Genomic DNA, 14,035 nt, shown 5'->3' with positions numbered 1-14,035 from the left:
ACGAGTCCAATTGTAAGCCCCCAAACCCCCCCCCCCTTCACCCACAAAAAAAAAAAAAAAAAAAAAAAAAAAAAAAAAAAAAAAAACCGTGATACAAGCTATCACCAATAAAGCCCCAAGTCAAAATACACCTATGGTGTAAAGGTCCATGGTACAAAGGCTAAGATCATTGTGAGGCTTGGTACGTCAAATGTGGACGCGATCTACAAAAAAATGTGAGGTAGGTCTATAACAGCGTCCACACTAAGGTCAGGCGATATCGGCCGACTTTATTGTAGACGCACCTTATGAAGGTTTGTCTTGAATTCGAGCTTAAATCTGAAAAGCTACCCAAAATGGAAGGATTGCGTTGCCATAGTACAAATGAATAGAATTTTAGCGGTAAAAGCGTGTATAATACTGTATTCTACTCTTGGGACTATGAGATGTGGTACCTAGTACTTACAGTTAGAGCCTAACTTAGGTGTAACGTCCATTTTGCTGAAACTCTTGGCGGACACAAGCTTTGAAAACTTGAAACTTACTTTCAACAGTGTAGACATGTGAACTACCACTAATAGTTACAACTAATAATGTGGACAACATCCAGGCAATGGATTGAATTACACTTTAACATCGACATGCCATTGGTAAGAAAATTCAGTGACAGTAATAGATAGCAATTATTTACTTATAAGTAATTCTCTTGGGGCCCGAATTAATGAAACTGAATAATAAAAAAAAAAAAATCTGGTGTGAACATCACACGACTTTCTATTACATTTGCGGAATAAGTATTTGAAAAAAAAATCGAAGTCCCAAGCCGCCTATATGGCGGCCGATTTTTGGTGGAAAATTTTCTATAAATACTCCCCGTGTAACTGCTATGATATACGCATATAGGAACCTTCCGTATCTAGTATCACTAATGCGGTACTTCGGTAGCTGTTCAACTATGCATTTGAGGATTCGATTAATTTGGGCCTAAAGCATTGGTGGGAAAAAATGGAGACAAATGATGATGATAATGATGTCTGTTTAATTTGATGGCAAAACTTTTCAACTGTCTTGATGCATGGTGGGTGATGGTGAGTGTGCAGAGGACAGTGAGAGTGAGTGTGCAGGACTCTGGAAACAACAAAAGCAACAACATCAACATAATGGTTTTGGTAGTAGATGTTTCTCTTTGGGGCACCAAACCTCGAACATGGAGAAAAAAGAGTAATTAAGAAGCCACGCTGTAATTGATATGAAAAAAGCTCTCAGTCTCTAGTCACTATTAAATATATGTATTTATATATTCCGAATATTATATGGTGTAAAGACCTGTACACAAGCTCCCAATTTAGTATTTCGACTGATAGTATTTTGTACGTAATATTTTCGCGAATTCCACTGGTTTAGGCCCGAAATTTGGGCAAATACCGTGTACTTGCGACAATCTGACGAAGGACCAAGTTGGCAGGCATGTCTTGGTTTATGGTGCTTATGGGATATGGCCGCTCCGAGGTGCAAGGCTTGATACCCTAATGTGGAGGTGCATAAAGCGTCTAACCTACCATGGTCAAAGCAGGGCTTCCCGAAAGGGATAGCTTACAGCATTATAGGACTTTTCATATAAGAACCATTGGCGCTAACGTTAGGTGGTACCTATCAAAGCTAGAATTGACTATTATTGTCGTCACATCCTCAAATTCCAAAAATCTTTGTTGGGATTTGAACCCTTCCATTGTCAAGCCCCATAAAGCTGTATTACACGAGATCTTATGGGTGGATTATAAGAATACAATAATTCGGCTGGGATTGAACCCACGCCCTCTTGATTGTTGAGCCTCCTGACCACCTTTGAGGTAGGCAGGTCACCCTCTAAAAACCAAAGTTATGCTCATGTGCAGCTCTGGACTTATCCGTCCTTTATGTCATCATTTTTTTAAGTCCCTCCATCCACCCCTGGTGGGCGATTGACCCCAAGAGCATGGATCAATTTAGAGAAGGGCCTTAGCTTCAATCCCTGGATTTTGCGATTATGTTCGCGGATTTGGCAATTATGTTCGCGGATTCGCGTCCCGAATCGACATTTTGGATATTTGGCAAGCCTAAAGAGCAAGGACCAATTTAGAGAAGGGCCTTAGCTTCAAACCCCCGTCATCGTTTATCCATTCGCCAATAATCGCACTTCGAGCGCTATCTTTACCTGATTTTCCGACGGCACTTCACTGGTGGGTTTGCTGTCCCCGGCAGCTTTCTGTTTCAAATAGTCCTTGTCGTCGAAAATTTTCTTCTCGCCACCTCCTGGTTTGTGTTTGACATTGTCCAACGACCCGATCTTGCTCTGCGCCTTGATGTCCAACTTTTGCTCTTCAATCTGTGGAAGAGAATGGAAATGGTTGTTAGAAAATGAAGGTATGGAGGGTTTTTTTGGGACATCTATCTAAAGTGAATTTGGAAATGCCTACATTACGCCACCTCCTGGTTTGTGTTTGACATTGTCCAACGACCCGATCTTGCTCTGCGCCTTGATGTCCAACTTTTGCTCTTCAATCTGTGGAGGAGAATGGAAATGGTTGTTGGAAAATGAAGGTATGGAGGGGTTTGTTTTTGGGTCACCTATCTAAAGTGAATTTGGAAATGCCTCATTACATTGAAATGGGGTTATTTTCTGACGAAATTCCCGAGTGTGGAGTCCAGTATGTAGGACTATGCACCCCATCCTACATTACATTGAAATGGGGTTCTTTTCTGACGAAATTCCTGTGTGTGGAGTCCAGTATGTAGGACTATGCACCCCAGTGGAAATGGCTACGTTATTATTGTATGGCATCATCACCAGATTCACCAGTAGGGACAAAATAGAAAACGCCTCCTTTCCTAAGCAAGAAAAAGTCCCTTTGTTAGCAGCTCTCCCAGAATCTAGTGTCCATGCACCCCATTGGAAATGTCTATGTTATTATTGTATGGTATCATCACCAGATTCACCAGTAGGGACAAAATAGAAAACGCCTTATCCCGCAGTTATTTTGAGTGTCCCATACCCAATATTTACTTTCAGTCTTCCTCTAGGTTGCCGGGTTAACACAGATATACTTGGAAATTACCTAGATAGCGAGAAATACCTATGCTATGCAAAATAGAAAACGCCTTATCCCGCAGTTATTTTGAGTGTCCCATACCCAATATTTACTTTCAGTCTTCCTCTAGGTTGCCGGGTTAAACAGATATACTTGGAAATTACCTAGATAGCGAGAAATAGGTACCTATGCTATATAGTCTATGTACCTATCTGTGAAATATCTCTGTACCTATTTCAGCTGTCTATCTTACTATATTTTCTAGAAAATAGAAAGTTGCAAATAGAATGCAAGTGCTATGGTAATCTAATAAGTGACCAGTGGAGTAAGTTAGAGATTAGAGAGACTCAAGTAGTAACTTGGACTTAAAGTAGTAATTTGAGAACTATTAAGTGACCAAGTGACATGTGACAAGGTAGTCACTTAAACAGGGTGCCTCATCCATGAGACTTCGATCCTGCTTTTCAGAATTAAGGATGTAGACTGAGGTCACTGGACCCTGGTGCTTACCTTCATTTGGTACTATACTATTGATATAGGAGATCTGGAGATGAGTTTGCATTTTGACTCAGGTCACTGGGCCCTGGTACTTACCTTCATTTGGTACTATACTATTGATATAGGAGATCTGGAGATGACGTCCCATTCCGGGTGGTCAACCAGTTGAGAAGGTGAGTAGCGCGCCCTCACGGTCAGCGGGGAAACCACTCAGTGCTCCAAGTCGGGTTTCTGGAAAGTCAGGATCAGACACTTCTGATAATTCAGGAAGTGCCACCTCCAAACTCGGTGAATCTAATGAGAAACTAAACGGCAGTTCTCCTTCTACTGGTAAAACTCCCAATGGCGTTCTGAAGCAAGTTTCCAATGTACCACCAACCGAACCTGTCAATGATACGTTTGAAAAGACCAAAAGAAAATAAATAAGAACTAAGCCTAAAATTCTATTAAAAATCTTTGAAAACATCCTCCGTTTTGTTAACAGCATCTTTAATGTCATTTTTAAACGAAATCACCTGTCCATTGAAGAGCTGATTTTCGTTGACATAACTGTCCACCATTTTGTTGATATTTTCCGATGCCGACTGTCTTTTTTCGTTGATGATGAATCTTTTCACTTCGTCCACATCAGACGATCCTGTGTCAAAAGGCATGCCCGTTCTCTGGAGGAGATTTTTCTCTCTAATGTCTGCGCTTGCAGTATTCAAAGGCACAACACCGGATATCTTTTCAAACGTATCATTGACAGGTTCGGTTAGTGGTACATTGGAAACTTGCTTCAGAACGCCATTGGGAGTTTTACCAGTAGAAGGAGAACTTCCGTTTAGTTTCTCATTAGATTCACCATGGCGAGCATAATATATATCAAAGTACGAGGCCATATCGAAGCACCAAGCCTAGCCTCGCCTTGACCATAGATAAAAAAAAAAAATAAACCGTGATACAAGCTATCACCAATAAAGCCCCAAGGTACCATAGACCTTTACACCTATGGTGTAAAGGTTTACACCTATTTGTACCATAGACCTTTACACCTATGGTGTAAAGGTCTATGGTACAAAGGCTAAGGTCATTGTGAGGCTTGGTACGTCAAATGTGGACGCGCTCTACAAAAAAATGTGAGGTAGGTCTATAACAGCGTCCACACTAAGGTCAGGCGATATCGGCCGACTGTATTGTAGACGCACCTTATGAAGGTTTGTCTTGAATTCGAGCTTAAATCTGAAAAGCTACCCAAAATGGAAGGATTGCGTTGCCATAGTACAAATGAATAGAATTTTAGCGGTAAAAGCGTGTATAATACTGTATTCTACTCTTGGGACTATGAGATGTGGTACCTAGTACTTACAGTTAGAGCCTAACTTAGGTGTAACGTCCATTTTGCTGAAACTCTTGGCGGACACAAGCTTTGAACACTTGAAACTTACTTTCAACAGTGTAGACATGTGAACTACCACTAATAGTTACAACCAATAATGTGGACAACATCCAGGCAATGAATTGAATTACACTTTAACATCGACATGCCATTGGTAAGAAAATTCAGTGACAGTAATAGATAGCAATTTACTTATAAGTAATTAATTCTCTTGGGGCCCGAATTAATGAAACTGAATAATAATAATAAAAAAAAAACAAAATCTAGTGTGAACGTGACCAAGTGACATGTGACAAGGTAGTCACTTAAGCAGGATGCCTCATCCATGAGACTTCGATCCTGCTTTTCAGAATTAAGGATGTGGATTAGGTCTGCTTGTTTCAAGAGACTATGAAATTATATTTGTGAACTTAATTATTGGTGTTAACATAGAATTTAATTACAGTGTTTTTAGGGTTTAATACAAATCATTTTATAAAATGGGTAATATTAGGTAAATAATTACAGGTATTTATAGCAGCAATGGCAATTAGGTACTTATTATTTGGTTTGTTAGGTTTAATTGTAGCTTAATTTTATCTTTATTTTGGACTAGGGGCATGCTTGAAATATTATAATTAATAATGTATAGGTATATTATGACGTTAATGAAGGATGTAGATTAGGTCTGCTTGTTTCAAGAGACTATGAAATTATATTTGTGAACTTAATTATTGGTGTTAACATAGAATTTAATTATAGTGTTTTTAGGGTTTTATACAAATCATTTTATAAAATGGGTAATATTATTATATTAGGTAAATAATTACAGGTATTTATAGCAGCATTGGCAATTAGGTACTTATTATTTGGTTTGTTAGGTTTAATTGTAGCTTAATTTTATCTTTATTTGGACTAAGGGGCATGCTTAAAATATTATAATTAATAATGTAGATATAGGTATATTATGACGTTAATGACATGCATTTTGTATTGATGGATCAATTTTAAACAATATAGGTAGATATTCGCAGGCATTCTAGGTAAGTAAAGAAAACTAAGTAGAGAAAAGTAGGTAGATAAATGCGTTAGACAGGCGATTATAAATTTCAAGCATTAGTAGAAAATTGCATGCCAACTATAGAGCTATACAGAAGTTTTGACATTCAAAAACTGGCACTTACCAAGCTTATTGGGCAAAATCTTGTGTATGGTTCCTGACATTATTGTAGATAAGTTCAAAAAGTAAAAGAGCCTAGTTTTTTTTATGTATTAACCTATTAACTGTAGGTACCTACCTACCTATTGGTAATTTTTTAGTACCTACGAGTATGATGAAGGATTTATATTTAGTTGTGTAGGTATGATATCACATAATCCAGGGTTAGATAAGTGACAAGTAAGTAAGACCTTTTTTCGCAATAGGTAGTTGGTGGTACATTGGAAACTTGCTTCAGAACGCCATTGGGAGTTTTACCAGTAGAAGGAGAACTTCCGTTTAGTTTCTCATTAGATTTACCAAGTTTGGAGGTGGCACTTCCTGAATTATCAGAAGTGTCTGATCCTGACTTTCCAGAGACCCGACTTGGAGCACTGAGTGGTTTCCCCGCTGACCGTGAGGGCGCGCTACTCACCTTCTCAACTGGTTGACCACCCGGAATGGGACTGCGTGACTTATCTGTAGATTCTGAACCTGACGTGGTACTTCCAGAACTCTCTGTAGAAGATGTCGCTGTGTTGCTGTTGTTTGAAGTTGAACTGGTCGGCTTTTCAGTGAGATTTGCACCTGTGGCTTTATTAGAATCATGTGATGCTGCACTACCCTGCCTTGAGGAGTTATTTGAAGGAACATTACCAACGCGTTCTAGTTCGATGCTTTGAGAGTTTCCTACATTAGATCCCTCAGGACATTGGGCCGGGACTTCTTGATATCCTGACGACCGAGAAAGAGCACTGCTATGTCTTTCAAATGTTTGAGAGACTGCACTGCTACGTTTTTCGTTGCCGGCCACTGATTTAGCTGATTGCGTGGTACTTCCTAAATTCTCAGGTGCCTGAGAAGTAGAAGCAACCATATTTTCAGATTGACGAGAACTTGCACTTCCAGGTTTAGTAAAGGTGTGAGTAGAGGCAGCACTATTGGGTCTTTCTGCTTCTGTAGTCTTCCTTTCTATGCCATCTGCAACACTTCCCACATTTGTGTCTACAATATTCTCTGTCAGACTGTCTTCCACTGCATTTTTAGATTTATTTGAGGAAGCACTGCTTGATGTTCCAGAAGCAGAAGATGTGGTGCTTGATGACTCTTCACCAATTCTTGAGACTGGATCAGCACGAATCTCTTCTACTGGTTTCAATGGAACTTCCATGTCGTCCATTGCTTTAGCTGACCCGCTGACTAGCTTGTCCGATTTTGTGCTTACTCCACTCGCAGGTTTTCCACTATCGACGGATTTTCCACTTGTTGGTCTTCCACTCTCATTTGATTTCAGAACGGATGCTTCTTGGCTTTTTTCGACCAATTCTTGAGACTGGATCAGCACGAATCTCTTCTACTGGTTTCAATGGAACTTCCATGTCGTCCATTGCTTTAGCTGACCCGCTGGCTAGCTTGTCCGATTTTGTGCTTATTCCACTCGCAGGTTTTCCACTATCGACGGATTTTCCACTTGTTGGTCTTCCACTCTCATTTGATTTCAAAACGGATGCTTCTTCGCTTTTTTCATGAGCTGCACTGGAGAACTTTTCACTTTTCTTTGATTTGGCACTCGGGGACCTTTCAGCGTTATCTGTTTTAACCCTATTGGATTTTGCGCTCGTTGGTTTGTCAATTTCGTTTGATTTAGTACTACCGCACTCGGGGACCTTTCAGCGTTATCTGTTTTAACCCTATTGGATTTTGCGCTCGTTGGTTTGTCAATTTCGTTTGATTTAGTACTACTTATTCTGTCTCCTTCTTCTATTCTTGAATCATCTACTATGTTGCCAACATTTTCTGATAATGCACCAGATGTTTTATTGCTCTTATCTGATTTAGCACTTGGCGGTTTGTCATCATTTTCTGACTCAGAACTTGACGATTCCTCACTAGTTCCTGACTCAGAACTTGAGGTTTCATTATCTTCATTTGATTTAGAACTTGAAGGTTTATCATCTTTATCTGATTTAGCGCTTGATGGTTTCTCACTTTTCTCTGATTTTGCGCTTTCTAGTTTCTCACTCTTTTCTGATTTAGCGCTTGATGGTTTGTCATCTCTATCTGATTTCGCGCTTGATGGTTTATCGCTCTTCTCTGATTTAGCGCTTTCTGGTTGATCATCTTTATTTGATTTAGCGCTTGATAGTTTCTCACTTCATTTGATTTAGAACTTGAAGGTTTATCATCTTTATCTGATTTAGCGCTTGATGGTTTCTCACTTTTCTCTGATTTTGCGCTTTCTGGTTTCTCACTCTTTTCTGATTTAGCGCTTGATGGTTTGTCATCTCTATCTGATTTCGTGCTTGATGGTTTATCGCTCTTCTCTGATTTAGCGCTTTCTGGTTTATCATCTTTATTTGATTTAGCGCTTGATAGTTTCTCAATCTTTTCAGATTTAGCGCTTGATGGGTTATCGATCTTTTCTGATTTAACGCTTGATGGTTTCTCGATCTTTTCTGATTTAGCGCTTGATGGTTTTTCAATCTTCTCTGATTTAGCGCTTGATGGTTTCTCACTCTTTTCTGATTTAGCGCTCGATGGTTTATCGCTCTTTTCTGATTTAGCGCTTTCTGGTTTATCGCTCTTTTCTGATTTAGCGCTTGATGGTTTATCGCTCTTTTCTGATTTAGCGCTTGATGGTTTATCGCTCTTTTCTGATTTAGCGCTTGATGGTTTATCGCTCTTTTCTGATTTAGCGCTTTCTGGTTTATCATCTTTATTTGATTTAGCGCTTTCTGGTTTATCATCTTTATTTGATTTAGCGCTTGATGGTTTATCGCTCTTTTCTGATTTAGCGCTTGATGGTTTATCGCTCTTTTCTGATTTAGCGCTTGATGGTTTATCGCTCTTTTCTGATTTAGCGCTTGATGGTTTATCGCTTTTTTCTGATTTAGCGCTTGATGGTTTCTCACTCTTTTCTGATTTAGCGCTTGATGGTTGCTCATCTTTAAGTGGTTTAGCGCTCTTTTCTGATTTAGCGCTTGATGGTTTATCGCTCTTTTCTGATTTAGCGCTTGATGGTTTATCGCTCTTTTCTGATTTAGCGCTTGATGATTTATCGCTCTTTTCTGATTTAGCGCTTGAAGGTTTTTCGTCGATTTTTCCAACGTCCTCTGATTTCGCACCATCTTCTTTTTCGATTGCTTTCGTTTCATTTTCAGAGGATTTTTCCGCCGACTGCGCTCGGCTATTTTCGTTTTCATTATTCGGCTCTTCGGCAGTTTCCGTGTCGGGAACTTCGACTATGATTGGTATTCCACTTGTTGGACCGATTTTGGCAATGGGGTCTCCTGCGTGGTAGTTGCGATCGGATCCAGATTCTTGTTCCTGTAAAAGAGTTAACACCCGAGAAAGTTACTTAGAATTGAAAGTCAGAAAACAGCCCCAACCAGCTGTTTTAGTTCCACCCCGACCTCTAAGCATACCCCCCTAATAAACTCTGGAGTTCTGAAGGCCTCTGAAACCCTACTTTGTGAAGAAAGTCTCGTGATGGATTCTAACCATTTAAAGGTGTGTCCACACATAGTCGACGGCCGTCGATCGATGTGAATCAATGTCGATGGACGACTGGTCGACTATTTGTGGACACAGCTTCATGTTTCGTGCACAGAAGTGACATACGTATATTTACATACATTATTGTGGGACGTCAACTGTCGTATTGTGAAAGGACGAAACACTGCACTGGTGGGATATGTCTCGAAGTCTACACAGACATTGACACATTCTGCTGCAGTCACAATCACAACTTCATTGGCAATTGATTATACAGATCTAGCTATACAGATTCCTAGAATGGACTGTGTGTTTTAGCATGCAGACAAATAAAGCAATTGGAACACATATTGTATTGTGAATAGTGAAATTTATTTTTGATCGCAGGGTACTTTTTCTTAAACTTTTCATCGTACAAATATTACGTGTCTATTTGTTACCCGTGTAGTTTCATTTTTTTTTTAATTGAAAAATGGGCGGAGCCTTTACTATCTAACTTTGCTAACTGGGTTACATTATTTACAATTTTCAGAATTTCTCATTTTTAGGATGTGAGGGACAGCCATTTATGGGACCTTGAATTTTCAGCTAGTATTTTAACCAACAACACACAACGTTACTTAACATCAATGCTATGAGGAAAAACGGTATCCAAAATTATCTCAGGCTCCGTGACAAAGTCTCATCTCCTCTAGTGAATGAAACTGCATTCGTAACAAATAAACACGACTTTATGGGTCCAGGCATGAATAAAAATATTTATTAAAAACTATGATAAATAAGATAATGAAAATTATTTTTCCTAATAGAAATATTCATGTACAAAAAACAAGATAAATTCCTAGAGTCCTAGATAAAATTTAAGTAAGTATATAATACTGGAAACAAAATAACAAAACATTGAAAAGTTACTATTAGTTGATGAACTTTTTTACATACTATTCGTCACAAGCATAAATATAATACATCTTTAATACTGAGATGGACTGCAACGTGGTGAAACTGCACAAATTTTTACACATACAGTGGAACCTCGATTATTTCAACTTTTTATTATTTCAACTCCAAAATCCATAGTTTCTTCTATCTTTCAAAGGATATCCTATATTCCTATCACAGGAAAAGACCGTGGAAAGTGATCATTTCAACTACCTCCGGTCCCCATTAGTTGAAATAATCGAGGTTCTACTGTACGTTGCGTTGGTTGCTAGCAAAAGTGGTAAGTATTACGACATCAGATACCCGGGATTTATCCACAGACAACTCCATGGATTTCCTATTGCTATTTGTCTGAAGAGTTACAGGCATAGTGGCGATACTAACCGCTGCGCTGTAAAGCATCAGGAAAGTTGGGCAGGAGTGGACGTTAATGACATGCATTTTGTATTGATGGATCAATTTTAAACAAGATAGGTAGATATTCGCAGGCATTCTAGGTAAGTAAAGAAAAGTACCTAAGTAGAGAAAAGTAGGTAGATAAATGCGTTAGACAGGCGATTATAAATTTCAAGCATTAGTAGAAAATTGCATGCCAACTATAGAGAAGTTTTGACATTCAAAAACTGGCACTTACCAAGCTTATTGGGCAAAATCTTGTGTATGGTTCCTGACATTATTGTAGATAAGTTCAAAAAGTAAAAGAGCCTAGTTTTTTTTTATGTATTAACCTATTAACTGTAGGTAATTTTTTGGTAATTTTTGGTATTGGTAATTTTTTAGTACCTACGAGTATGATGAAGGATTTATATTTAGTTGTGTAGGTATGATATCACATAATCCAGGGTTAGATAGGTAAGTGACAAGTAAGTAAGACCTTTTTTTCACAATAGGTAGTGTGACTTGACTTGGAATCGAAAAAAGAGAACCTGAAGAATCAATTTTCATGTGAAAATAAAAAGAAAGTATCTACCTACCTGTGGTGATATCGTATCGTAGGTAAATAAACAATGGATGGGGTATTGAGATTTTCAAGAAGGTATTTTCTGTTTTGTTCTTTTATTGTTAAATAAATTTAAATTAATATTTTAAGTAAATTATGAACTACCTATTATAGAAATTTTCAAGCTATTTACAAAGATGTAGGTAAGTAAAATTGAATAAAATTATAGAATAGATTTTCAAGAAGGTATTTTCTGTTTTGTTCTTTTATTGTTAAATAAATTTAAATTAATATTTTAAGTAAATTATGAACTACGTATTATAGAAATTTTCAAGCTATTTACAAAGATGTAGTTAAGTAAAATTGAATAAAATTATATAATTATCTAGATAAAATTACCTAAGTAAGTAAATATAATTAGAATTGTTTTCTAAGATATAATTATTTACTCGTAATAAAAAGAATCCTAATTGATGGAATTAAAAATAAATTACAATTAGTTTAAAAAATATAAAATAAACAATTGGTAAATTAATTTCTGTTACCTAATTTAAATTCAATAAAACCTTGCACATGAAATAGTTTACAAAAGAAGAATGTCCCTAATGGAAGAATTAAATTAATTAAAACATTAATCTAGCAAAAACCTAAAATGTAAACATTATTTTCTATTACATAATTTATAAAAGTGACCTATACCTACCAACCTACCTATTTAGAAGGAAGGAAAAGTTACCTAGGTATTATTTATGTATAAAAAGAACGATTTTAGGTATACCTAACTCGAGAAATCAACAGATCCTAACCTAGCAAGACCCTAAAGTTCAGTAATTCAATAGCAACTCTCAGCAAACCACCTGGTAAGGAGAAATCCATCCTGTTCTAAAGATATCTCAACTCGGTTCTGAAGATATGAATCTGGTAAAGATAAATCCAATTCTAAACATAAAAAAAATATCCATATTTCAGCCAGTTCTGAAGATATAATGTCCATATTTGAGCCAGTTCTAAAGATATATTATCCATATTTGAGCCATTTCTAAAGATATAATATCCATATTCGAGACAGTTCTAAAGATATTTGGTAAAGAAAGATCCATATACGGGTGACTTTTTTCTTCGGAACGACCTTCTTGTTGTGTCCTCTTTGATTTTTACGTCCTAGAAAATATTACGGATTTGATGACATTGGTATTTAATATTAATACTACAAATTTTATTATTGTATCTATCAAAATCAAATCAAACTATTTTATTCAAATTTTACTGTTTTAATTTTAAGTATCCTTTAGAATGCAGTAGTTTGATCTTAGCTTACGAGGGCCATGTTGAAAAGGACGCGGTTGGGTATCGCTGTTTTATGTTGAACGAAAAATTTTCATTGAAAAAAAAAAAAAATGTAGACAATACCTACATCTATTTTTATCGAACAAGTCAGGAAGTGGAAAAAAGGTAAATTCCTATTAGAGACATCGAACCTTCCCCTCCTGCATGGTGGGTGATGGTGAGTGTGCAGAGGACAGTGAGAGTGAGTGTGCAGGACTCTGGAAACAACAAAAGCAACAACATCAACATAGTGGTTTTGGTAGTAGAGGTGTCTCTTTGGGGCACCAAACCTCGAACATGGAGAAAAAAGAGTAATTAAGAAGCCACGCTGTAATTGATACTTATGAAAAAAGCTCTCAGTCTCTAGTCACTATTACATATAATAATTATGTATTAATTTATATATTCCGAAAATTATATGGTGTAAAGACCTGTACACAAGCTCCCAATTTAGTCTTTCGACTGATAGTATTTTATACGTAATATTTTCGCGAATTCCACTGGTGTAGACCTGAAATTTGGGCAAATACCGTGTACTTGCGACAATCTGACGAAGGACCAAGTTGGCAGGCATGTCTTGGTCTATGGTGCTTATGGGATATGGCCGCTCCGAGGTGCAAGGCTTGATACCCTAATGTGGAGGTGCATAAAGCGTCTAACCTACCATGGTCAAAGCAGGGCTTCCCGAAAGGGATAGCATAAAGCATATAGAACTTTTCATATAAAAACCATTGGCGCTAACGTTAGGTGGTACCTATCAAAGCTAGAATTGACTATTATTGTTGTCGTCACATCCTCAAATTCCAAAAATCTTTGTTGGGATTTGAACCCTTCCATTGTCAAGCCCCATAAAGCTGTATTACACGAGGTCTTATGGGTGGATTTTAAGAATACAATAATTCGGCTGGGATTGAACCCACGCCCTCTTGATTGTTGAGCCTCCTGACCACCATCAAGGTAGGCAGGTCACCCTCTAAAAACCAAAGTGATGCTCATCCGCAGCTCTGGACTTATCCGTCCTTTATGTCATCATTTTTTTTAAGTCCCTCCATCCACCCCTGGTGGGCGATTGAAAGGCCAGTTTTCAAATTAAATTGATCCCAAGAGCAATAGGCTTGCCAAACGTCCCGAATTGGCCGGGACAGTCCCGAATTTCAAGGGGAACTCTCCCAAAGTAATGGCCACATAAACGTCACGTTAATTTTTAATGTTTGGACAGGTCTTCCTTCCCATCT

The 14,035-nt window shown here is 37.8% G+C and overlaps 1 protein-coding gene and 1 long non-coding RNA gene across 4 annotated transcripts in view; one reads left to right on the top strand and one right to left on the bottom strand.

The window, feature by feature from the left end:
- The first annotated feature begins 74 nt into the window (after positions 1-74).
- Positions 75-5,161, top strand: LOC113466922. The gene is made up of 2 exons (XR_003391171.1): positions 75-144; positions 4,593-5,161. It is a non-coding gene; the product is annotated as an uncharacterized LOC113466922 (long non-coding RNA).
- LOC103508001 (pollen-specific leucine-rich repeat extensin-like protein 1) overlaps positions 173-14,035 on the bottom strand; it is a 27,021-nt gene continuing 13,158 nt past the window's right edge. For 2 of the 3 annotated variants that reach the window (XM_026822727.1, XM_017443568.2), the window contains 3 exons: positions 2,446-2,521; positions 2,174-2,268; positions 173-1,107 (listed from right to left, as the gene is read on the bottom strand). In XM_026822727.1, coding sequence (XP_026678528.1) covers positions 1,039-1,107; positions 2,174-2,268; positions 2,446-2,521 — 240 coding nt within the window. In that variant the 3' untranslated portion in view covers positions 173-1,038. Of the gene's footprint in view, positions 1,108-2,173; positions 2,345-2,445; positions 2,522-14,035 lie in introns of all 3 variants that reach the window. The other variant, XM_026822726.1, reaches the window with a different exon arrangement.

The sequence above is a fragment of the Diaphorina citri genome, unplaced genomic scaffold (genome assembly GCF_000475195.1).
Source record: "Diaphorina citri unplaced genomic scaffold, Diaci psyllid genome assembly version 1.1 scaffold359, whole genome shotgun sequence".
NCBI classification, from domain to species: domain Eukaryota; kingdom Metazoa; phylum Arthropoda; class Insecta; order Hemiptera; family Psyllidae; genus Diaphorina; species Diaphorina citri.
Note: the sequence above shows the minus strand (reverse complement) of the source record. Positions and strands in the feature narration are given on the sequence as shown.